Source organism: Eleutherodactylus coqui, chromosome 9 (genome assembly GCF_035609145.1).
Source record: "Eleutherodactylus coqui strain aEleCoq1 chromosome 9, aEleCoq1.hap1, whole genome shotgun sequence".
Taxonomy (NCBI): Eukaryota; Metazoa; Chordata; class Amphibia; order Anura; family Eleutherodactylidae; genus Eleutherodactylus; species Eleutherodactylus coqui.
Window position 1 is genome coordinate 101,769,328 of NC_089845.1, and position 26,627 is coordinate 101,795,954.

The 26,627-nt window shown below is 49.0% G+C and overlaps 1 protein-coding gene across 1 annotated transcript; it reads left to right on the forward strand.

Annotated features, from left to right (window-relative positions):
• The first annotated feature begins 1,485 nt into the window (after positions 1–1,485).
• C9H8orf82 (chromosome 9 C8orf82 homolog) lies at positions 1,486–26,627 on the forward strand. The gene is made up of 3 exons (XM_066578992.1): positions 1,486–1,719; positions 2,928–2,976; positions 25,566–26,627. Exons 1-3 carry the CDS (start codon positions 1,501–1,503, stop codon positions 25,997–25,999), a joined length of 702 nt encoding a protein of 233 aa, XP_066435089.1. The 5' UTR covers positions 1,486–1,500; the 3' UTR covers positions 26,000–26,627.

A 26,627-nucleotide genomic window follows, 5' to 3' on the forward strand; every position in this document is an offset into this window, starting at 1 on the left:
GTCCCTACAGTGTTAATGTCCCTTTGTGTCTCCTAAATGCGGCCCCTCAGCTTAATAGAGCCCCCCTCCCAAAACAAGTAAGCCTGTGGATAGGTGATAAAAGTCAATCTTGGTATCCATTCAAGCCCTTTAATGTCCTCTCACCCAGCCAACCAGAATCCTGCTGTGCCCAGATGAGGGGCAAAACCCCTGATAACAGCTTTCTGTACATGGATATTCAGCCATATATACTTAAAGGGGTTTTCAAGGGCTAAATAAGTCATGATCTGTCCTTGGGATAGGTCTCAATAGTTAAACTACTATCCCACAGCCACTCTACAATGTACATAGTTGCGCCTGGTATAGACTGAAGTGGCTTCAGAGCTCACCCGAGCGTGGCTATCACTTCAGTGGGCCAATCGATAGAAATGCTGAGCAATGGACCCCCGCCAATCAACTAGTGATGACCTAGCCTAAGAATGGCTCATGAATAGTTTACTCTTGGAAACCCCCATTAATACATTGTGTGTTGCCTTCACAATACAGGGTCATATCTGGTGCTGTACTGTATCCCCCCTTCCTTACAACAGAGGGGTCCGATGTGCTGCAGCCAATAGAAATGCGTCCAAGAACGTGGCAGCGTGCGAGCCCACAGCGAGACGCTGCTGATATCCAGGATCCGTGTGATACATCTGTGTGCAGTGATCTCACATTTGCTGATAGCGGCGGAGAGGGTGTCCTGGATCTCCCCTTTGTACATACGGAGTCCGGTGAAGAAGCCGCCATTTATATTATCAGATTCATATGAAATTGGACAGCAAAAACTTCTGTATAAAACTGTAGACATGGCGGTGCGGTAAACGGCTCGTGTACCTATGATGGCCTTATTACAGAGCGGTTGTACGGCCATGTGCATGAATTTTTGTAATTGCAGTAAAACTACAGAAGCTTTTACAGCATTATGGTTATTGTTGTGATTATGAAAAACGCAGAAAAAAAACAGCTGATGTGTATACACCTGTAGATATTCCGAACGTTTACGTCACGTGCGCCTATACTCTTACTATTCAGATTTCAGAGCTGGGCCTGCTAACACGCGGCAGCTGTGGTCGGTATCAGGGACCTGGCGAACAGTAAACTATAGCGCGATATCGCTAATGGATTTCTAATGTAATGGATTTCTAGCGGTATTCGTGTGAGATCTTGCAGCGAAGCCTTGGCATGTTTACCAGTCCGCGCCCCTGCAGCGGTCTCAGCCGCCTATCCCCTCCGCTGTGTGTGGCTTGGCCACCTCTCCCCTGCATATTTAGCTCTTTCCATTATTCTTAGGGTTACTATGGTCTCTTCTCTATTTATACATGACATGTTAGTACAGGAGACCCCAGACCCCATTATCAGAAGGCATCTCCTGTATTATCTGTGTATCTCTGACCGTGTTGTACAGCGGATAGTCTGTACCCGGAACCTTTCTCCCAGGCTCCAAATTTCCCGGGGGACAACAGAGATAACGGACTCGTCTCCATGGTAACCGTGCGGCCTGTCAGTGCTGTTGATCCCCGAACTGTCTTAGTAATGACCTATCCGGTGCTGCTCCGCGGGTTTCCCGGCCTCCGAGCCCTCGGCCGCCTGTCCCCGCTGCCAGGACTCGGGGGTCCCAGCAGGAGGCTTCAGTATGTGCAGGGCCAAAGCCCCGAGCCCCGGACCCGGGAGTACTTCTACTATATCGACCACCAGGGGCAGGTGAGAGCAGAGGAAGGCCCAGTGTAATATACCATAGAGACGTTCAGGGGCCACAGTGTGCCATAGAGGAGTTCAGGGGCCTAGTGTAATATACCATAGAGAAGTTCAGGGGCCACAGTGTGATACATAGAGGAGTTCAGGGGCCCCAGATGACAGCGGCGGGTCCAGTGTAATATGGCATAGAGGAACTAAGTGTCCACAGGGAAGAAGTATAGGGGCCACATTGTGATACATAAAGGAGTTCAGGTGCCCAATGCAATATAGCATAGAGGAGCTAAGGGGCCACAGTGTGTGAGATATATGTATAAGAGCTCAGGGGCCCCAGAAGAGAGCAGCATGCATCACAGTGTGACATGTATAGAAGGGGAAAGTACAAGGCCACGGTGTGGTATATAGAGGAGCTCAGGGGCCATATTGTATTTTGAGTAGGTGAAAGCAGGGACAGGGCCACAGAGAACAACAAGGGCCCCAGCAAATATTGGATAAAGGCAATAGGAACCATGATGTGATATCCACAGGCTATAAGAGATCGTGTCCATAGTGGGATTGTAATAATGGTGACACAGCTGCTGAGGACGTGCCGGGGGACTGCGGGACGTCTATCTGTGAGGTGTGTGCGATGGAGGGCCATGAAATCTCACCTTCATCACACGTGTTTAACCTGCAGTTTTCTGGCACATGCCATGCGTTTTGGCTTCAAAAATGTGCAGTTCGCTTCACCGAACATCTTCTTGCACGTGAAAAAAATTGCGCAAGCTTCCAATAGTTACAATGGTAAAAAATGCATCGCACCGCATACAAATCACACGGCACGCGAGGGTGATGCTATTTTTTTAAATTTTTTGTGCGCTTCCGTTGGAAATCGTGAGCGATTTTTGTTCTAGAATTACCCAAGATATGACCCGCTGCGATGTTTCAATCTCTATCAGTCCAAGAGAACAGTCGCTCGTGTGTATTAGCCATGTGCAATGAATCGACCTTGTACATCCTAATAGTCATGACATGGCGGCTGAGGACGACTCCGGAACTTACATCTGTAGTACTCTGTCGTGATATGGCGGCTGAGGACCGCCCTGGGATTTATATTTGTAATAGTCCTGATATGGCTGTTAAGGACGATTCCAGGACTTATAACTGTAATAGTCAGCTATGGCAGAGCTGCTGTCCTCTGATTGGCTATCGGTAATTCCTGTTCTTTGTTTTTTCAGCTTTTTCTAGATGATACAAAAGTGAAGAATTTCATCACCTGTTTTAAAGGTACAGTATGAAGTGTAAGGTTAATGTAGGTATCAGAGCACACCACGCAGAAAAACACATTACCAGGAATTACATATGGGAACATGCACTTAAAAAAATAGCGCCACCTAGTGGAGGAGACTTTACTGCATGGAAGGAAAGTGCAGTTTCACCAACTGCTTGAGTGCAGTAGTAAATCATGTGATGGTGAGTGCGGCCATTAATATCAGTGCAGCTCGCAAATGCGGATGTGCTCACTGAACGACAGCTATGATCAGGGGCTGCACAGCATTCTGGTCTCTGCCGTTCTTATCATCCCCTGCTCCGGATACACAAAGTGCACTGCTCGGTAAGATCCCAGGGAAGCTGTCACTAGCAAAATCATTTTAAATCAGCAGCATGGCACAGACAGGCACGCAATAGTGTAATGGAGCACAGGTGGCACAAGCAGGCACGTGCCATAGTGTAATGGAGCACAAATGGCACAAGCAGGGCACACACGGTGTAATGGAGCTCAGATGCAACAAACAAGGCATACGTGGTGTAATGGAGCTCAGATAGCACAAGCAGGCATGCAATAGTGTAATGGAGGACAGATGGCACAAGCAGGGCACACGTGGTGTAATGGAGCTAGATAGCACAAGCAGGCATGCCATAGTGTAATGGAGCACAGATGGCACAATCAGGCATGCAATAGTGTAATGGAGGACAGATGGCACAAGTAGGGCACACGTGGTGTAATGGAGCTCAGATAGCACAAGCAGGCATGCCATAGTGTAATGGAGCACAGATGGCACAAGCAGGCATGCAATATTGTAATGGAGGACAGATGGCACAAGCAGGGCACACATGGTGTAATGGAGCTCAGATGGCACAGGCAGGCACGCCATAGTGTAATAGAGCACAGATGGCACAAACAGGGCACACGTGGTGTAATGGAGCTCAGATGACACAAGCAGGCATGCCATAGTGTAATGGAGCACAGATGGCACAAGTAGGGCACACATGGTGTAATGAGGCACAGATAGCATAAGCAGGCATGCCATAGTGTAATGGAGCTCAGATGGCACAAGCAGGGCACACATCGTGTAATAAAGCACAGATGGCACAAACAGGGCACACATGGTGTAATGGAGCACAGAGGGCACAAGCAGGCACGTTATAGTGTAATGAAGCACAGATGGCACAAGCAGACATGCCATAGTGTAATGGAGCACAGAGGGCACAAGCTGGCACGCCATAGTGTAATGGAGCACAGAGGGCACAAGCAGACATGCCATAGTGTAATGGAGCACAGAATTGGCAGGACCCTCATTGGCCCCCTGTTCTTTTAACAGAAGCGAGCTGGCTCACACTGAACCCGTGAGACAGACGTGAAAGAGTCAACTTGAATCTTTCATTATCAGGATCTGAGGTTCTGAGATTAAGCGACCCCTTCAGTGTTTTTCAGCCATGTGTATTAGAGTGTTAGTACTGCGTGTGACGAGCGCTCACATTACTGCACAGTCCTGTATGTTTAATTGATCTTTCCTTGTAGTGTTTGATGCCCTCTTACGTGTCTGCCCATTTATCTCCAGATATAACATGTTTGCAGCAGGATTTGCCCCATAATTGTAATGGGGGAGGACTGAGAACTGCCGCTGATGTATGCAGGTTGTGGACTGACCATAGGCGCTGTTTTGTCCTACTTTCTAGTGTGGACAGCTCTAAGGATCAGTATTCAGATTTGTGTCCTCTTACAAGGAACACAGGCTATTCACACTGGCCCCCGGGGGACTACCTCACCCCGCACTGATTTTACCTGGATTTATATCACTGTAATTCATGTATAGACCACCAGGTGGCAGCAGTGTAACAGTAGGTTTTGTATAAGTACCTCTCTCCCCTGTAGAAAAGGTGAAGACCATAGTAAGAGGGGGCAGCCACCACCCTGGCTGCCCCCGATTCCGTGGTATACTGCACTGAAGTGACCATCCCCCAGTATACAGCTCATGCAGGACCCAGTATAATATATTTATGCACATTTGTCCTTTTGAGCTGTATGAGGTTCTTTTAATATACAGTACAGGTCTGTAGGGTGCAGTGATAAAGTAATGGACACCTCACAGCCTGCAGCTTCATCTGTCTGTAGGACAATGATGGGAAGACATAAACAAGTCCACATGTGAGTAGCTTAGGAGGGACAACATAAAGGTCCAGGAGTCACAGACTGGACCTGAGACACTCCAAACTAACATTTTGTCTGATGAGAGAAGATTCACCAGAGAAAGCCAGTCAGATTCTAGGAAATGCGACAATATAAGAGACGACCGGCGCTCGCTGACTGTGACTCATAGCCATAATGTGCAGCAGAAATCATTCCTCTGCGTTTGCGCCGACGGGTCGTAACCGCTGCTTATTTTCCACAAAGGCAAAATCTGCAGTAAATGGTTCGCATTTGCTGCAGATTTCACCCTCTACATTCCAAATCCCTACTGAAATCTGCAGGAAGCCACTGACCTGATACAGATGTAAAATGCGCAGTGGGTGTGTTCACACTGCAAAAGCCAATGCAGATTCAGCTAAGTCGCATATTTCTACTCAGATCCACATGGCTTCAAGCTGTATGCACGCAGGCGAGTGTGATTTCGGTCAGTGAAAATCTGGCCGTTTTCTGTGCGATTTCAATGCATTTGCTATGCATTTTTGTGACCTGCATCCGTGTTACGTGTATTTGTCACTTGTGTTTCTCACTGCCTTGCACATCCTTTTTTTTTTTCATGGGGTCCCATTAGTAACATGCATTAAAAACACATCCTATTTGCACGCTATTGCGATCCTTTTTCTTTTTTTTTTTACACTCTCTTAGAAAAAAAAGGATGATTCTTAAACAAGAATTGCGTAAAAATAGGACATGCAGCAATTTTTCAAACTTGGACTTTTGGGACGGGCAAAAAAATTACTTGTGTGAATTAATACTTTGCCGGGCAAGTTCTGGCCATTTTGGAACCGGATAGAACTCGTGTAGCAAAACTGCTCATGTGAATACAGCTCTAGCTTTGTCCAATGGCTAATCTACTTGCGGAATTTCCAACACATATCTGTGTGAAGAAGTAACATGTCTCTTCTCGTGGATATGCGCATATTTTGCTATTGGACAGGGCTGATCAGAATAACCGCAGATCTCTGCTGTAGTTTTACAATTCAAACCAGCGTTTGATTCCGTCATGTGATCACACCCTGTAGGTCGATTCCACATGGACTGTTCCAAACTACGGAGATGAGATTTGTTAAAATGTCATACACATGCCTTGTCTATGCGGAAAATCCGCAGCATTTACACTCCGTGTGAACGTAGCCTTTTATTGGGCAGATTCTGCTGTGTATTGACTTTCTTTCCAATTTATAGGAAGTGTCTGCCCAGCCTGAAACAGCTGATAACAGAGAGCAATAGGTTACATTTACCTACATAACCAATCGAGAGACATTTTCTGGCATAGTGCTGATGCCCCTGTCATATACCCATGTCTGCGTCTCTCTGCCATCAGACTCGCCGCGTCCATCTTTTTAGTGCAGTGTGATATGTATATAAAGTAATAACGTTTTCAGCCATGAGAGGGCGCCAGAGCAATAGCTCTGAAATTAGTGTAGGATCAGCTTCTACCTGGTCACAAACCCTTAGTTGCGTTAGCAGGAGTAGGTCAGGATGGGGTTTTCAGCCTTTGGATATAAACCATGAAGGTTTCCATTCACTGACATCAATCACTGGTCTGAACACATTTTTAAAGACCAGAATTAGAGTAAACATCTTGCTTTTTTTGATGGGCTAAATCTGGAATTGCAGCTAATCCCCATCCAAGTGAAACACACAGGAGGAGGCGGCATTGTTCCTGGACAATAAAAAGTAGGCCCCTTGTACTAATCCTGGCCAAGACCATGCACTGCAATACTACTTGCCTGAGAGAGGACCTAATCTTGTGTTAATCCTCAGCTTTCTAGTTCATGAATAGAATGCCAGAACTGCAGAGAAGACTGACACAGAGGCAGAATGATAGGTGAGAGCAGAGGAGGATGTACCCGTGATAGCAGTCCAGTTTTGTGTGTCCTCCAGGATCTGTAGGGACCTGTTACCCTGCGGGCGCCGTCCGGGCTGCGGGTAGTATCTGTATAATGGTAGTGCACAGCACTCAGCTTTCCCCAGACTCCATGTCGACTGTCAAGGGGATGTAACTAGTTCTATCTCTAGATGGACATCTATTCCGGCTTCACACTTGGTGTTCATCCTTGGATATTTCCTGCAATATCTGAACCATCAGAAATGAATACAGAGGTGGCAAAAGTATGGTTCCATAGGAGCTGGCGACATTGGGCAAACCCAGCGAGTGCCATAGACTGCTACTTGACTGCGGACAGTCCTATAACCATGACTTACGCAGAGGCCCAGATATATGACGTGGAATAAAGTGCCAGAACTTGGGTGACAGAAGGCACAGGGATGATATGCAGTGCAAGGGTGAATGACATGCATTGCAAGAAAGACAGCGGGGAAGGGGTGAATGGCATGCAGTGCAAGGATGACAGCGGGAAAGGGTGACATTCGGTGCAGCGGTAATAGAAGGTCCAGATTGGCAACGAGGAAGGGATACAATGTTCTACATGGGTGACAGTAGATACAGGGATAACATTGAGGAAGTGATCATATGCAGTGCAGGAATGACAAGGTACAAGGTGACAGCAGGGAAGGGATGACATGCAGTATAGAAATGACAGAAGGTACAAGATGACAGTGAAGAAGAGATGACATGCTCTATAGGGGTGACAGTAGATACAGGGATAACCGCAAGGAAGGGATGACAGAAGGTATAGAGTGACAGCGGGGAAGACCTGAAGTGCAGAAGTGACAGATGGTACAGAGGTGACAATAGGTAAATGGCTGATTAGGAAGGGATGATTATATAGTGCAGGAGTGACAAGTGGTACAGGGTGACAGCTGGGAAGGGATAACATACAGTGCAGGTGGTACAAGAGTGACAGCAGGGAAAAGATGACAGTGGGGGGAGATGCAGTGCAGTGGTGACAGGTGGTACAAGAGTGACAGCAAGTTCAGGATGACATACATTATAGGGTTACAAGCAGGGAAAGCATAGAATGCAGTACAGGGGTCACAGCGTGGAAGGGACAACATACAGTGCAGGGGATACAGATGATACAAAAGTGACAGTGGGAAAAGGGTGACATGCAGTGGAGGGATGACATGGTATAGGGTGATAATGGGGAAGAGATGACATGAAGTATGAAGAACAGAGGTGACAGATGGCACAGGGGTGACAGTAGGTAGAGGGCTGGTAGAAAGGGATAACATAGTGCAGCGGTGACAGGTAGTAGAAGAGTGACAGCAGGCAAAGGATGAGATGCAGTGCAGGGGTGACAGCGGGGAAGGCAGGAGATGCAGTGCAGGGGTGACAGCAGGGAAGGCAGGAGATGCAGTGCAGGGGTGACAGCGGGGAAGGCAGGAGATGGAGTGCAGGGGTGACAGGTGGTACAAGAGTGACAGCAGGGAAGTGATGACATACATTATAGGAGTGACAGCGGAGAAATGATGACCTACATTATAGGAGTGACAGCTGGGATGTCATGCAGTGCAGGGTGACAATATTACGCCCCGTACATGTAATACTCCGGAGTGTCCCGAAGGAGAGAACAGATTTCCACCAGTTAGATCTGATCGTTGTTCATGCAGTGATATCGCCGCCATCGTTGCATAACAGTTACGAGATGCGAGACCAGGCCCACGGCACGGACATCTCTTTACAACGCCGCGATAAGGGAAAAAGGATAAATAACTGTGAAGCCATAAATATTCTGGCAGAGCGGCATAGTTATAAAGCCCATGCAACGCAGTGGGCGGAGCTTCAGAGTCTCATTAAGCGCCAAATTCAACCAGGAAACCTATTCATCAACAGAACATACGCTGCACGGTAGAGAGACTACAGGGCACTTCTCACATGAACCCCCATAGTCTCACATTTGGAACACATCGTACAGGTTGTCTTCAGGGGGCGCTATAGCCTCTAAAAGCAGAATACCTATGTAATACGCCGAGGATGATGATTCTGCCATTACTGTGTCCATAGAGGTTGTCTTACCGCTTGTATCATTGCCATACAGTTCCAACATATCACGCTTCCTGTCTTATTGCTCTTCCTCTGTACATGTCAGTCTTTACTGAAGATCTGGAATTCTACTCGTAAGCTAGAAAGCTAAAAATGAACACAGATGCGGTTCCCTCCCACATTGTGAAGTGTTGGAGGATGAATAAACTATATGACCCCCTCTTGTTCCTCGTACGGGGTCGGCGGTGTGCAGCGACTCCGGTTCATCTGGTGTAATCGCTGCCGTTCGGCTGGATTTGGCTCAGATGCTCTGAGAATGTCAGCGACGAGCCCGTGGCGTGTAATATATGTGGCGTACGCTCAGCTACAAACAGCTGCTCAACATTAGGAAGACATTACCAGGCAAGCGCGGAGGACGGAGCGGTTAACGAGGAGACATTAACGAAGCAGATTCACTGCCGAAGAGGGAAAGATGGAAGATGTGAAGGACATCGGTGACTGCATTTCCTCAGCATTATACCAGCTTTTAACCCCTTTCTGACATAGAACATACAAGTACACCGCCAGCGGGAGGTAGTTCCTGCAAAATGCCATACATGTATGTTATGGTGATTATGGGGGCTCAGAAGCTCTGCCGGGCCAATAATTGCAGGACGTCTTCCTGCTACAACAGCCAGTTTCAAGGATTTCTCAGATTCCGGCCATTTAAAGGGGTTTTCCAGAACTAGAATTTTGACCTGGTCTCAATATAGTTAATATCTAATCGATGGGGGGCTGCCTAGAGTCCATTCCGGCCAGTTGTTTGAAGAGGCCGTAATGCTCGGGTGGGTGCTACAGTCACTTGACTGCATTGACTGCATATCAGGCACAGTGCCGTGCATTGTATAGTGGCGGTGCCTGGTATAACCGGTCAGTCCCATTCACCTGAATGAGACTGAGCTGCACTTACAAGGGGTGGACAAAAATATGGAAACGCCATACAAAATGCATGGGATTTTAACCATTAGCACTGAGCTGCTCTAACTCCTGCTTGGCTGAGTTTTATTCCAACAAATTTGTGTTTACGTCACCTCTTGCCCTGCCCTGGGTGGCTTTGGGAGCCAGCTGGCAACAGCAGCCGAGGAGCTCAAACCCCTGACCAATAGAACGTTGTTGCTCAGGCAAATGTTCTCTTCTGCCTGGCAGCATCTGTGTCATATTACCTCCACTTAAAATTGGTCTCGGCATGTGTTATTGAAATATCATTTCGTATGATGTTTGTCCATCCCCTGCAGGCCATGTGACAAATGAATGTGATGTCATTGGCCAATGAAGCAGCAGCAGTTCTCACTGGTCTCTTCAAACTGCTGGTCAAAGAGCGTCCCGGGTGGCGGGTGACATTTCCTAAGGGTAAGTCATCAATATCCTTGTCCTAGATAACCCCCTTTAAATCGGTTGTAGCACAGTTGCAAGTTATCCCCTATCCACAGCATAGGGGATAACTTGCTGATCCATGGGGATCTTACCACTAAGACCCCTGCTGATCTCTGTGTCCCACTCTCCTGTTACTGCGGGAGTCGCTTCTCCCGCCCGCAGTGACATCACTGTGCATTGAACTCTGGCCAAGCGTGTGCGGTCGCTGCTCCATTCATTTCAGTGGGGCTCATAGAAATAGGTGAGAAGCACCCGCATGGGTATCTTCACTGTCCCATTGAAAGTGAATGAAGCGATTGTATGCATGTGCGACCAGCACTCTGTTCAGTCTCCCCATCACTGCAGGGGTGCAGTAACCTTGCAATGAGGACGTCGGGGAACACGGGCCCAGCATCCTCATGATTGGTGGGGGTCCCAGCGGTGAGACCTCCACCAATCAGCAAGTTAGCTCCTATCCTGTGGATAGGGAATATTTTACAACTGCGCTGACCTTGACATTAAAGTGCTTTACAGATGGATGCAGCTCCCTCCGTCACTCCATCAGCCCACCAGGCTGCGATTGCAAAATGCTGATAGTTGTAATGGGGGCTGGGGTACTAACAATGGCTGACAGATCTGCTGTGTTGGCACTTCCATTAAACCCTGAAGTAGACGGATTGCAGTGTATTATAGAGGTTATGAGAGGGTCGTACTGTCAAGTCCCTTAGTGAGCTAAAAAAAAAGATAAATGTTTAATAAAATGTTAATTTAATAACAACCACAAAAAATGTTCTGCGCTGTGTCTGGTAAGCAACAAAGGAGATACGGCGCCTGCTGGAGGATACAATATACCACTTTTAGCACTTTTAGTATAATCGCAGAAAACCCTTTCATCTGATGCACTGGACATCTTCATAGTACCCTACATATATACTGTATTTTTTACTATTCTGGTTGTGTTGTGTTTAAGAATACAGCTACTCTATTAAACCGCGGCTGCGGAGATGTCTGTCGCTTCCACATGCAGCAGAACAGGTAGATACAGTCTTCCTGACCTTTGCCTGAGGGACATGATAAGGACCGGCGGCCGCCTCCTCTCGCCTCCCTGCTTCCATTTATGTGACTCTTCTGCTCCTTCCGTTCGCCATGAGGCTGTGAGATATTAGCGGCTGCGTCCACGCTCCAGCGCATTCATCCTGTCTCCGTGAATGAGACGTCCAGGCAGCGCTGTCACCTCGCTCAGCATGCAGGACGCGTCCTCGCCACATTGTGATGGAAAGGGCAGGAAAAGCAGAGAATTAATTATAAGTCAGGAGACTCTGGTCCTTCTATCTCAGGAGCGCAATATAACTCGGCGCGGAGAAGACTTAATCGCTTCGCTGGAGTTACGTATCAAAATGTAAATGTTAAATGGACAAACACCATAAATACCACAGAATGCGACCGACTCCTGCGCACGCCAATGGCGGCAAATGCCTCTGTTCATTTCTTCATTATGGACAGGGTGATAGAGGTCGCTGACTGGACACAAATTATCCTTCTGGGGTACAAAGAAATACAGAAGCCCCAGTGACAAAACAGAATCCTAGATGTCCGATAAACAGGCCCCGAGTCTGTGTGTCATAGTCGCGGAAGGCCCGGACCAGCACTGAAGGGGCTTAGATTTACTGATGTCTTACAGTAGAAGTGGAAGCCGCCCTTCCTTGTATCCATTCCCCATAGATTGTAAGCTCCCGTAGTCAGGACTCTTACTCATCCCCCGCCCCTTGCATCGTTCTGTAAAGTCAGAGCTCCCATGGTTGTTCGTGTCGTATGAGCTCTTTTGGCAGAACAGGCACTTGTGATCCCCACTTTTACATTGTGTAGTGTAAGGGTGCATTTATATCGGTGAAGGCGAATTTTCTGGACTGTTACTGCATTTGTATACCCGCGTTCTTTTTTTTAATGCAAGTGTAATGCAGTTTGCAAGAACACCACATCACATTGCTTCACTATTGCCTTTCATTTCCCATGGGAGAAGAAGAAAACATTGCATTGCACTTGCATGAAACTGTCAATTACATGATGTGATTTTTAAAAAAAAATTTTTTTTAAACTCCCATAGGGAATGATGGGCGATTGGTGAACAGACTCACCCAAAATTAGGACATGTTGCAGAGAGAAAAATTGTACAGACCCATTTCAAATAATGGGTTCCGTGCGTTTCGCTGTACACAGAAATTGTGCTTGAAAATTGCCTGCATAATTGCACCCTAAGTCACCTATAGATATACATAAGATACTGACTCTATACTGTAGAGCGTCCTGCAGATGAAAGTTTACTCGGACTTCTTTGAAAATAGATCCTTTGGAGAAATACAGATCTGTAGGACGCCTCTATGGGCTACAGCAGAGTAGATGCTTCTTCGAGTCTAGATGTAATATTGTTACCGCTGGATCCTGGGAGCTACATGGCGGTCTCCTGCTGGGAGCTTCAAAAGACACGCTACCCAGGAAGAAGACGCCATTGTGACAGCGCTGCAAGTCTGGGGGCTCCCACTGACACATGATGTGTTCAACCTGTAGTGTACATATCACAGGAGGCGAACAGGAGTGTTCAGTTCCACAGAACTTGTCAGATTTCCTGCCTTATGGGTATATGAGTGAAGAATATCAAAGCAATAACTTACTGCCACCCATTCTACAATGTACATGCATTACTTATCCTGCACTGATCCTGAGTTACATCCTGTATTATACTGCAGGAGCTGCTCTCACTATTCTGGTGATGGAGTCACTGTGTACATACATACATGTACATATATTACTTATCCTGTACTGATCCTGAGTTACATAGTGTATTATACTCTAGAGCTGCACTCACTATTCTGCTGGTGGAGTCAATGTGTACCTACTAGAAATGAGCGAGCGTACTCACTAAGGCAAATTACTTGAGCGAGTATTGCCATTTTCGAGTACATGCCTGCTCGTCCGAAAAGATTCGGGGGCCGGCGGGGGTGAGGGGTGAGTTGCGGGAGTGGGCGGAGGAGGGGAGGGGGGGGGGGGGAGAGATCTCCTTCCCCGTTCCCCTCCGCTCTCCCCCGCCGGCCCCTGAATCTTTTCGGGCAAGCAGGCATGCACTCGAAAATGGCGATACTCGCTCTAGTAATTTGCCTTAGCGAGTACGCTCGCTCATCTCTAGTACCTACATTACTTATCTTGTACTGATCCTGAGCTCCATCCTGTATTATACTCCAGAGCTGCACTTACTATTCTGCTGGTAGAGTCACTGTGTACATACATTACTTATCCTGTACTGATCCTGAGTTACATCCTGTATTATACTCCAGAGCTGCGCTCACTATTCTGCCAGCAGAATCACTGTGTACATTCCTTACTTATCCTATACTGATCCTCAGTTACATCCTGTAGATCTTTTATTATAAAAGTATGAAACATAACAATAAAAGCAAACTGTAACAATAGTAAATAATAATAATACAACCGTATACAGAGATAAGGCCCTTCACCCAGAGTCCATGGTCCACAAACAAAAGAAACCCCATGTCTGGACTCCCCTCCCCCCTCCGTACACTCGCACACACACTCAAAGCAAAACACAATATACCTAAAAGAAGAGCATCCAGCTATCCAGAAGATAAAACTAAAACTACAGGTCCAGCCGTACCGCACTGAAACCCCATCATAAACAAAATTAGGCAATAACGTAAACATAACATATATATATATACCAATAATTAACTAAATATGAAAATAAAGACCAAGCCAACCGGCATACAAAAATAACTAAAGAAAAATTTTATTTTTTTTTTTTTGGGTCCCCAGTGCAGCTCGGGGGCCATGCCTGCTCCACCAGTCCGTGCCCAGAGTTCTAAAGTTCAGGACGTGCCAAGCCACACCAGGGTTTTTTTTTTGTTTTTTTTTTAATATATATAAACTGTACAACACTCTGCCTGCCGCAGCCTGGGGGCCATGCCCGCTCCACCAGTCCGTGCCCAGAGTTCAATGTTCGGGACGTGCCAGGCTACGGCTCAAGGCGTGAAACCACTCCCCCCCAACCCCCCACCCAACCTAACTACCACCCAGAACGTGAATATATACATATAAAACATACAATAACCAATATACATGACATACACGATATATTAACATAACCCGAAAGCCTAAGGTCGGCTCACCTGCAGCCCTACTTCACTCCATCTTGCCCAAATCAAAACAAAAAGCTTTATGGTGCACTCACAGCCCGCCACCGGGATTGGAGGTGATAAGCCGGGCACAGATATCTTAATGTACTATCCCTTGCATTTTCTCCCTATTCTTTCCCTAATTTGCCCTAGACTGTCCTTAGTCTGCCCCTCAGTCTGACCCTTCATGGAAAACTGTCCCTGCCCTATCCCTCCTCTCTCCCTATCCTGTCCCTCCTCTCTCCCTACTCTGCCCCTAGAAAATTAAGAAAAACAAACTGTCCCTAACGAAATACAAGCCCTCTCCATAGGAGAGAAGCTTTAGATGTGCCCAGCTTCTCATACTCCAAAGAACGCACCTTCACCAGGTCACCCAGGATGTTCCTACATACCGTATCCACGGGGAGGACTTTCAGCTCCGTCGAGATTAAACACCGTGCACTCCAGATGTGGAACCTGACCACTAGGCTAACTAGAAATAAAGTGCAGCGGTCCCTGCCACCAAGGCCTCTGAACGCTCCATAAGCCCACTCCGCATAGGAGAGGTGTGCCAGCTGACGCCAGCCTATGGAGACCCCTACCCGTTGGTATACCTCTGTATTAAAGGGGCACTGAAGCAGGAAATGCTCCATGCTTTCCAGCACGTCGCTGCACTCCTGACGGGGGCAACCCCTGTCAATCAGAGGCCTGCTCTTCAAGTTACCCCTTACATACAGTCTCCCGTGAAAGCAGCGCCAAGCCAAGTCCCAAAACTTCAAGGGGACCCGGGTTGAATTCAGTAAACGTAACCCTCCCTCCAGGTCCCGACTTGGGCAGTCCTTGAGCGCCAGGGGCTTCTGGAAATGGGTCAACAGGACTCTTTCGTCGAGGAGCCTCCTCGTCAGAGTCCTGATCTCCCACATCCCCAGACCCCACCGGCGTATCACCTTCAGAACCAAGGTAGCGTAAGCCGGGAGATGTCCGTGCTGCGTGCGAAGGTCCTTCACTCGCCCTCCTGTCTCCCATTCCTGGAAGAAGGGCCGAAACCATCCCCTGCAGGAGTAGACCCACGGAGGAGCCCTCTCTTGCCAGAGGTTGCCTATGTTGATCTTAAAAAAAGTGTTTACAAGAAACACCACGGGGTTGACCATAGACAACCCCCCTAGTCTCCTCGTGCGGTATGTAACATCTCTCCTGATCAGGTTCAACCTGTTCCCCCACAACATTAGGAAGAACAGGTTGTAGACCCGAGTCCAGAGAGGTTCTGGCAAAATGCATACGCTGCCCAGGTAGATGAATAACGGGAGCAGGTATGTTTTGATCAGGCTAATTCTTTCCCGAAGGGTCAAAGACCAACCCTTCCACTGGTTTACCTTGTGAGTTGCACCATCCAGCCTGTCCACCCAATTTTGCATGGGGTAATCCCCCTGGCCGAATTTGATGCCAAGTACTTTTGCTGAAGTTTGGGGCACCGGAAGGGTGTCCGGGAGATCAAACGTAGGATCCCCCCTTCCTAACCAGAGACTTTCACACTTATCCCAGTTGACCATAGACCCGGAAGCTTCCGAGTAGCGGTCCACCTCCGACACCACAAACTCCGCCTCCTCTCTCGAGGACACGAAGAGCGTGACATCATCGGCGTATGCCACTGCCCTCAGGGTAGCCTCCGGCACCGCCCGGTCCATCCCGACCCCTGCTATAGGTCCACAATCAACCCTCCTAAGGAAGGGATCTATCGCAAACGCATACAACAGGGGACTTAGAGGACAGCCCTGGCGGACGCCGGACCCCACCTCAAAAGGGCGGCCGGGCCAACCGTTCACCAGCGGGAAAGTCTCAGCCCCTGCATACAAAGTTCGCAGCCAATCAACAAACCCCACTGGCAGGCCGTATCTCAGAAGGACGGACCAGAGGTACTCGTGATTAACCCGATCAAACGCTTTGGCCTGATCCAAGGACAGCAGGTACCCCTCCCAGTGACCAGCCCTACCCTGCTCCACTGCCTCCCGGACACCGAGAACAGCGCTAAAGGTGCTACGGCCTGGAACAGAGCAATGCTGCGCCCCCGAGAGGAGCCGGGGTGCAAACTTGACCAGCCGATTAAACAGCACTTTTGCCAGAACCTTCCTGTCCGTATTGAGAAGCGCTATGGGACGCCAGTTCTCAATACGGCTCGAGTCTTTACCTTTTGACAGAATGATCAAGGCCGACCTCCTCATTGACTTTGGCAGAGTGCCCGAGGAAAGACACTCATTCAATACCTCCGTCAAGAGGGGACTCAAGAGGTCCTTGAAGGTCTTATAATACTCAGATGTTAATCCATCCGGACCTGGCGACTTTTTGGGCCGGAGCCCATCAATCGCCAGTCTAACTTCCTCTTCTCTGATCTCTTCTGTCAAAACGCCAAGAGAGGTGTCCACCCCTGGCCCAGGGACAGTTTCAGCCAGGAAAGCCGACATCACTTCCGAATCTAGATCCCTCTTTCCCAAGAGTTGCGAGTAGTAGGATCTGACGACCTCCAGAATCCCTGATCTGGATCGATTCAGGGACCCCGTACTGTCAATCAGTCCAGTGACCACTTTACTATTCACTGACATCCTACAGTTTTTGTAAGGGTCGGGCGAGCGGTACTTCCCGAAATCCCTCTCAAAAACCAAGGATGCGTGTCTGTCATACTGGCACGTCTTGAGTAAAGATTTCACTCTGGAGATCTCCTCGCGGCTACCTCCAGTCGAAACGAGATGTTCGAGTTTCCTCCTCAGGCCATTGTACAGGCGGTACCTGTCCAGGCATCTGAGGTTGGAGAGCTCACGGAAGAACCTCGCCGCCCTCCTCTTGAACATCTCCCACCACTCTGACTTACTGCTACAGAGATCCAGTAATGGTACCTGGCTCTGCAGAAAATCCTCAAAGGACTGTCTTATCTCTGCTTCCTCCAGGAGTGATGAATTCAGTCTCCACAAACCTCTACCCATCCGGGGGGTCTCTGCAACATTCAGAGAAAACAAAATCAGACAGTGGTCGGAGAATTCCACCTCAACAACGGACACTGGTGAAGAGATGGCTTCCTCCTTCAAATAAAACCTGTCTATTCTAGACCTGCTCTGACCTCTATAATAGGTGAACCCCTCGTGGCCTGGGGTGTGCCGGATGTGGACATCCACCAGGCGAGCCTCGCTAGCTACACTATTAAGTGCGACGCCATCAAAAGTCAACCGCCTGTCTCCAGAGCCTCCCCTATCGCGGGCTCTTGTGACTGTATTAAAGTCACCTCCAAAGACAACTTGGCGGCTGGTAAAAAGGTAGGGCTTGATCCTCATAAAGAGACTCTTCCTGTCCTTTTTTGACTGGGGACCATAGATGTTTACAAGTCTCAATTCTTGTCCCTTCATGAGGACATCTAAGATCAGGCACCTTCCCATTTCTAATTCAATTACTCGTCGGCATTCGACCGCTGCGGTAAAAAGTACCGCCACTCCGCTATACGGCTCGGCCGCAAGAGACCAGTAGGAAGGGCCTGACCTCCACTCCCTTTTTGCCTTATGTATGGCTGCCAAATCAGACAGCCTGGTCTCTTGCAAAAATAAAATGTCGGCTTCAACGCGGCCGAGAAAATCAAAGGCCGCAAATCTAGCCGTATCTGACTTAATGCTGGCAACGTTAATTGATGCCAGAGTCAGCGGAGTGGGTGCCGCCATCATGAGTGATTAAATTAGATGGCTTTCTTCCTCACACCCGCTTCTTCGGGGTCGGAGGAAAGCCCCTTGCTTCTTTTTTTGGACACAGATGTGTCCATAGCAGGGGATCCCCCGACCCCATCGTCCTTGTTTCCAGGCTCCAGAGTAGCCCCCTCCCCGGAAGGAACTAGGCCTCCACGAGGAGGAGACTCAGTGCCCCCTGTTGACCCTTTCTTTGCCCCAGGCACCTTGCCCTTCGCTTCCCCCTCAGAGGAGGAAGAGATGTCTTGAAGGGCCCGGTACCTATTGGAGAGTCCAACTGGAGGCGAGCAGGCTTCTCCTTCCAGTACTTGGCCAGGGGTGGGAGAAGATCTTGAATCCCCCCTTCGCTTTCTCCTAGTGGCACCTAGCTTACGCCGTTTCTCTAACCACCTCTTTCCTTCCTCATCCACACTCTCATAGTGGGAGGAATCTGAAGAGTTGGTCTTTCCCTCCTCCCTCTGGATCCTCCTGTCCTCTTCATCCACTTCGCTGTCCCTCAAAGCCTCAGCCGCGAGATTTGCTTCAGGAACAGGGGCCACCATTGATCCACCTGCTGTGGGCGCTCCAGTCAGCTCCCTGCTCCGTCTGCGCTTGTCCTGACGCCTCTGCTCAGCAGGCGTCTTTTGCCGGTTCTTCCCTGGCTCCTGAGCTCCTCCACCTCTGCTAGTCCCCTCACCCCCAGAGGCCGCACCGTGGCCCCCATCCGTAGGTGCTGAGACCGCATTGGCAAAGGAGCGTGGACAGCGACTGAATGGGTGACCAAGGTCACCACACAGGTTACACCTAATCTCTGCACAGGAGGCGGCTAGATGACCCACACCCCCACACAGAGCGCACTTCAAGGTCTTACAAGCGGCGCTCAAGTGTGAGGGGTCGCCGCACCTGTGGCAGAGCTTCGGCTGCCCCTGGTAAAAGGCCAAGATACGATCCCTGCCGAGGAAGGCTGCAGAAGGTATGTGTGCCACTGAGTTTCCTGAACGCTTCAGCTTGACCATGAATGTCCAGGCCCCGGACCAGATGCCGTGCTCATCCCGGTTCTTTCTGGGCATGTCTGTCACCTCTCCGTATCGACCGAGCCACGTCATAATATCAAAACAAGAAAGCGACTCGTTACGAGTCAAAACGGTCACCTTCTTGACTTCGTTCTGGCGAGACACCACCTGGACGGCAAAGTCTCGCCAGCCGGGCTCGCTTTTCATCAGCTCGTAATTCCCCCAGAAGAGTTCTAGCCCCTCTGGGCGAACGAAGCTGATGTCAAACTCAGACGTGCCGAAGGGATGGATCAGGGCAAAGATGTCAACCGCCCTGAAGCCCATCTTCAGTAGAAGCTCCACTACTCTCGCCCTCGGGGGGCATGTATCATTGCCCCTCCAACGAAGACGGACCACATTCCTACGACCTGCGTCCTGCCCGGGTGTTGGTAGGGACCATACGGTCTCCCCCCTTTGCTCTCGGAAGGCTCCTAAGCCGTGTCTCTCTGTCCAAAGAGATAGGTTCACCTCTCTTCCTCCAACTGTGATTGAACTCTCCCCCTTCCGTAGAGCCCCCAGGAGGCGCTGTTGCAATACGCCCTCTCTAGAGCCTGGAGACAAGGAGGACCCCTCCCCTCCAGCGGCGACACTGGCATAACTCCTACCAGCTGTGGTCGCCACCGGAGGGGCGACTGGAACCTGTGATGTGCCCTGACCATCCCTAGAACCTGTGCCTATATTTACAGTAGGTGCCCCTGTGCCGGGAACAGTAGCTGCAGCCCGTGCCTCCGAGTGCGTCGGAGCATCAGACACACGGGCCGCACCAGACATATCCACACCTTTCATACCAAGACCTTTCATACCAAGACCCTCTGGACCAGACTTTGGGTTGGAAGCAGCTTTTTTATTTTGGGCCTTGGTAGACCTTGGGGGTGGCACTGCTGCCCCATCTTGCGCAGCTGCAACCACCGTAATGACCCCCCCATGGTCAGCACTCTGCATTCCAGCACTTTTAGTATTTTTATTTTTGCTTTTTTCCTTACTTTTGCCAGCAGCCTCCGCATCACTGGGTGCCTGGGACCTAGACTGGGACCTAGACTGAGGGACCCCTGCAGACCGACCTGTCGCACGGGGGACCCCCGATCCCGACCCCGCAGCACCCTCCGCATCACTGGCCTTACTGGTGCTGGCAGTTCCGCCACTGCCAAATTCTTTTGCCACCTTGCCTTGTCCTGTGCTGGCCGCCCTGCTGGCTGTTTCTGTCACTGCACTAACTGAAACAGGGACAGAGGACCCGGCCAGTTTAACTCCTTTATCCCTGTTCCCATGTTCAAAACCCACTGCAGAGTCAGAAACCGGGGTTCTCAGGGTGGGGGTGCCCTGATCCGACTTTGCAGCCAAACCAGCGCCCCCCGTCACATACACAAATTTCTCCTGCACCAAATTCTTTTTTTTTCCTTTTTTTGTCTTGATTTTCACATCCTCTTCTGGTAAATCATCACCAAACTGAAGGCCGCTCATATTAGGGGGGGATTCCAACAGCCTTATCTGCTGCATTATTAAAGCGCCCCCATCGCTTTTATCTTCCTCTGGATCTGAATCCCCGGAGGTTAGAGGCAGCGCAACCTGCTCCGGCCGGAGGCTGCTGGTGGTTGTAGTGCCACTCTGGGTCTGCTCTCCTGAGCAGACAGGCTGCTCCCTCAGGCTATCCTCAAAGGCATCCTCGTCAGTACAGTCACCACCGCTGTCTCCATCGCTGGAGTGATCAGCCTTCTTGTGACCACTGTATCCTGATGCCATTTTGGAAAATCTATCACCGTTAAGTAACTTTTCCCTAAAGGGACCACTTTGCTCCAGAATCCTGTCCCTCTCTTCCTTGCAGCTCTGTATGCAATCTTTACAGTCCTGTATAGTCTTGCTTATTACATCTTTCTTGCCTTTAGCAGCGGTCTGGTCCTTTAGCGACCTGGCCGACCGCAGCTTCTCCTTCTGTAGGAGGATTTCTCTCCCCGCACGCTCATAGTCCGCCATGCTGGTGGCCAGACGGGAGGCCAGCTCTACCACCGACTCCCCTTTCCTGCGATCACTCCACTGCGGCTTACCTCCTTTGCTGAGCGTTTGGCTGCGAGTTTGACTGCGGGTCATCATTTCGCTTCCGGCGCTGTCAGATGCAGCTGCACCAACCTGCTGGGCCATGTCACTGCGCCTGCGACCCGGACCCTCTCTCTTCGCAGCTTTACTAGCTGCTCCGGCTTTCCTGGTTGTTGCTGCTGAAACCACGTATGCCGCCAGCGCCGCTGATGGTGTTGTCGCTGCCTTCTCAGCACTCCCCCCCCTCCGACCGAAGCCGGGTGGGGGGGAATTGCGTGGCTCCATAGAACAAGAAGCCCAGATGAGTGCACTGATCCTGGGATCCAAAACAGGCTTCCAGCTGGGACTGCAGCCACACCCTGGTTCTCTGAGGAGCTCCAACAAACCACACCTTACTCCAGAGATGCACTCACTATTCTGCTAGTGCAGTGATGGTGTACATACATTACTTATCCTGTACTGATCCTCGGTTGCAACCTGTATTATACTCCAGAGCTGCACTCACTATTCTGCAAGTGGAGTCACTCTTTACATACATTACTTATCCTGTACTGATCCTCAGTTACATCCTGTATTATAATCCCGAGCTGCACTCACTATTCTGCAGGTGGAGTCACTCTTTACATACATTACTTGTCCTGTATTGATCCTGAGTTACATCCTGTATTATACCCGAGAGCTGCACGCACTATTCTGCTGGTGGCGTCACTGTGTACACACATTACTTATTCTGTATTGATCCTGAGTTCCATCCTGTATTATACCCCATTTACACTGACGGATGATCGCTCAAAAGTTGCTCAAACGACAGTTTGAGTGACAGTTTTAAGCGATCATCTTTGCATACTTTATAGTAGCTAATTAGCTACTATAGAATATGCAGCTGGAGCAGGACACAGCTGCAGCTGCTAATAGAACAATACAGCTGCTTTGCATAAGCGAACAACTATCGTCTTCTCTGGGCTTACAGCCTGTGCCCCGCTGTGAATTCACAGCAGGACACAGACACAGAGAATCTTATCAGTGCAGCCGGCTGTTAACAGCTGATTGTTGAATTCTAGCTTGCTAGAATTGAGCAATCAACGACTCCTGCACGAAAACTGCACGATGTCCCTGTATTTAGACAGAACGAGAGTCGCTCAAAAGATTCTTTTGAGCGATTCTCGTTATGTCTAAATCAGCCTTTATACTCCAGATCTGCACTCCCTATTCTGCAAGTGGAATTACTGTGTACATATATTACAGTACATGTTAAAGGAAGCCTGTCATGTTCCCACAACATTATAAACAATATTATAGTGCTGTACGAGGAGGTGACAGGGAGCCTGTGATGTATTCTTATAGTCCGTGTCCAGCGGTTTTCCCCTTTGAAGTCAGTGCTGCACAAAGATCTGACTCTTCAGAGATCCATGTGTGCGCTGCCCCATCGACTTTGTGCCGTGCGCCGACCCTCAGAGGCCGACACTACTGGATCCAGGGAGCCGGTGAGTATAAAAATACATCACTGGCTCCGTCATCTCCCCTAACGGCTATAACTTCGTTTATTGTGTTGTGGGGACGTGACAGGCTCTCTTTAACCCCTAGTGTCCCAGATTGTGTCTATGAGGTGTAACCGTAGCCCACTTGGTAGGTGAACTACATCACTCTGTGGATGACGAGGGTAGTAACTTTGCAGGATTCATCATAGTTAAGTCATCAAACTGCATCGCAGCACTGAGTATTTCAGCATTTCCTTTTGGGTCCCATGTATACAAAGCATCTGCATGTTTTGTCCTGGAGTATCCCCCACTGCAATATATTAGATGTGATTGGAGCGCTGACTGCATGTGTGAGCCAAGGGAAGCCACTCACTGTAGGGGTTAGAGGCACAGCCTCCCCAGGGCCAAACAGGGACTCACAGGGGGTGCAGTGTGCTACCACAGGTTATCCCCTTCATGGGGTTAGAGCTCTTTTTTGGAAACCCTTTAGTGGTCTTGCAGTGTTACACATGGTAATCCAGCAGAAAGACCCGTAAACAGGGTAGGTGGGCACAGGCAGAAGTGAACATCCCCTTTAAATGCTGCTATTGGCGCGAAGCTGTCTATAGTCATGACATTATGAAGTGCCCTCGTCTCTGTTCGCCCCGTCATTGTTGAATGGGGCATCCTGGGGACACATGAGATGAATATCCACCTCCTGCTTTATGTGGCTCTTTTTTGTTCTCCTTATTTAGCGGGATTTCATTTGCTAATATTTTGTATAATTCTGCATTTGTCGTGTCATTAAGCAGCTGATTACTGCCGCCATCTGCCAGCGTCTGCTGCCACCTCTATTTCTTTATATGCTTCACATTACATTGTGCAAAAAATTCTATCTCTGCACTGAGAAGGCAGGAAGTGTATGTAGGAGGCGCAGAAGGGTCAGTGGGTTGATGTTCTCTTAGGGTGATCTACAGGAAGCATACATGTGTGGGGCGGGTGGAGGGCAGTAGATAGATGCTCTCAAGGTAATTCGCAGGGAGCATACATGTGTGGGGCAAGAGGGGCAGTGGGTAGAGGTTCTCTTAGGGTGATTCGCAGGCAGCATACATGTGTGGAGCAGTGCGTAGATGTACTCAGAATGTAATCTGCAGAGAACATATATGTGTTTGCTGGAGGGGCTGTGGGTAGATGTTCTCTTAGGGTAATTCGCAGGGAGTATGCATGTGTGGGGCAGGAGGTGCAGTGGGTAGATGTTCTTAGTGTAATCTGCAGGGAGCATACATGTGTGGGGCAGTCAGTAGATGTACTCAGAATGTAATCTGCAGAGAGCATATGTGTGTTTGCTGGAGGGGCTGTGGATAGATGTTTTCTGGAGGTGATCTGCATGGAGTGTATATGTGTGGGGCAGGAGGGGCAGTGAGTAGATGTTCTCTGTAGGTAATTTGCATGAAGCGTATATGTGTGGGGCAGTGGGTAGATGTTCTTTGTGGGTAATCTGCATGGAGTGTATATGTGTGGGGCATGAGTGGCAGTGGGTAGATGTACTCTGGGGGTAATCTGCATGGAGTGTATATGTGTGGGGCATGAGTGGCAATGGGTAGATGTACTCTGGGGGTAATCTGCATGGAGTGTATATGTGTGGGGCATGAGTGGCAGTGGGTAGATATACACTCCATGCAGATTACCTCCAGAGTACATGTGTGGGGCAGGGGGGCAGTTTGTAGATGTTCTCTGGGGGTAAATTGCATGAAGCATATATGTGTGGGGCAGTGGATAGATGTTCTCTGGGGATAATCTGCATGAAGTGTTTATGTGTGGGGCAGGAGGGGGCAGTGGGTAGATGTTCTCTGGGTATAATCTGCATGGAGTGTATATGTGTGGGGCAGGAGGAGCAGTAGGTAGAAGTTCTGTAACATAGTAACATTATGTCCCTGTCCCGCAACTCCATGATTGTTTAAATACATGAAAATATCCTGAAGTAGCTAATTCGTCTATGCTCTCCAAGTACACCTAGATCCATCTCCGCTCGTGTTTTGCCCAGTTTTAGCCCTCTAGGACATACGGCACTTGTGTGTTAAGTTTGCAATCATCTCATGAGTCAACAGAATACCCAAAAGCTCTGTACATCCAGGTTGTGGTGTAATTTCCACACCTCTTCACTGGACTAATGCTTGATGTCATTGGCGCCAAGTTCTATATCATTATTAATAGTCCTGTAATTTGGGGTCACCGCTGAATCTAACTTTAGAGTTCCCATTCAGGGGGTCGTAAGAAAGCGCTGTAAATATTAAGTGTCTGGTATAGAAAACGCATTCTCAGATACTGTTATAGGACATTCTGCATTACTGTAGGGGTGAGAAAGTGGGTCTCTAATTCAGGACCCCCAGCAATTACCTGGAGAGCAGCTACATGGAGCGTCCTGTTACTTGGAAGGGACATTGATGTTACTAAGCGGCATATAATGTTGGGTTTTTCCTATGGTAGTGCCATGCCTGTTAATGTGCCGGCTCAGAGCTTAACCTACTCCCCACCCTACCTTGTCCCATGGAAGATCTAAGTTAACGAGATTTTGCGTCCCTGCAGGTTTGATGCCTTCATTGTGGTATCTTTGTATATATTGAGATGTCATTGTGTCTACAGCCCGTCACAGCCTCGTTCTTTGTGCTTCTTCCTACAATCCTCTCTGTCTTCCTAGTTCATAATTTTTGCTTTTATCTTTCAGACAAACAATTTCTTGCCTTTTTCTTCAAACGCGTTCAGAGGAATGAAAGCGGTCGTTACATGGACAATTTTCCCTACATCTCCCCCTGTGGCAGGGAGACAAATTACATCCGCTGTGACGATCGACCAGTGGTCTTCACCCACTTGTTAAGTGACGAGAGCTTGGGTGCCCAGCATTTGTCATACTGTGGGGGAGGAGTAAAGCTCATAGTCAAGTTTGAGCCCGAGAAACTTGTCATGTTACCTGAGAACGGGCGAGTCTATCACCCGGCGCCAGAGAAAACCGGAGGGGTTGGACTTGTGAAATCCTCGCTGGCGTTTGAGCTGAGTCCATGTTTTGAATTTCCCGTAGGATCGAAGACTGAACCTCCCATTTGTTTTCACTGGCAGGGGAAGCGTCACGATCTCAGCAATGAGCTTCTTGCTCTCATCTGACAAGAGTCCTTCTGGATGCAAAGGAAATTCAGGGATGTCAGGAGGATGAGACTGTAAAGACCGCTATATGGGAGATGAAGAAAAGGTGTATACTGGGGGGTATAGCTGAACCCAAAGTAAGGCCACACTCATGATTTGGGTTCTTACCAGCCCACCCAACCCCCCCCCGAGACTGGAATGTCTTGTGCTTGTTCGCACCTGCTCTTCCGCTACGGCACCATGAGGGTCCACTCTCCCTTTGTTTGGTAATAGATGCCTGTGAAGGCTCACCCCATGTTTGGGGCAAGGTCAGAGCCTGTTCCGCCATTGTTATGGGCCCTTTAGCTCTTGGTTATCACCAGTGTGATTATGCACAGTTGAATCTTAATTTGCGCACTGTTGATTGTTTGGGTATTTTCTGCTTATTTTTTTTGGATCGCAATTTTTCAGCTGAACTGTGAATTTTGCTGAAAAAAAGGTGAGCGAGGGGTTAACCTCTGCTCATGAGCGCTCGCAGCAACGTCAAGAGAGAGAAGCGTGGATTCTGGAGGTCACAACGTCATCATCCCGGCGGCCTGTATGCGCTGGATGCCTCTTCACATCGGATATTTCTGTACGCTTGCAAGCAATAAATATTTATATCCATCCA

What these genes read in the sequence shown, in the direction of transcription:
- C9H8orf82 (XM_066578992.1), top strand. Translation starts at nt 1,501, where the DNA reads ATGGTAACCGTGCGGCCTGTCAGTGCTGTTGATCCCCGAACTGTCTTA. An exon ending in ATATCGACCACCAGGGGCAG is followed by an intron (nt 1,720 to 2,927) that starts GTGAGAGCAGAG and finishes TTGTTTTTTCAG; the next exon opens with CTTTTTCTAGATGATACAAA. An exon ending in TTTCATCACCTGTTTTAAAG is followed by an intron (nt 2,977 to 25,565) that starts GTACAGTATGAA and finishes TTTATCTTTCAG; the next exon opens with ACAAACAATTTCTTGCCTTT.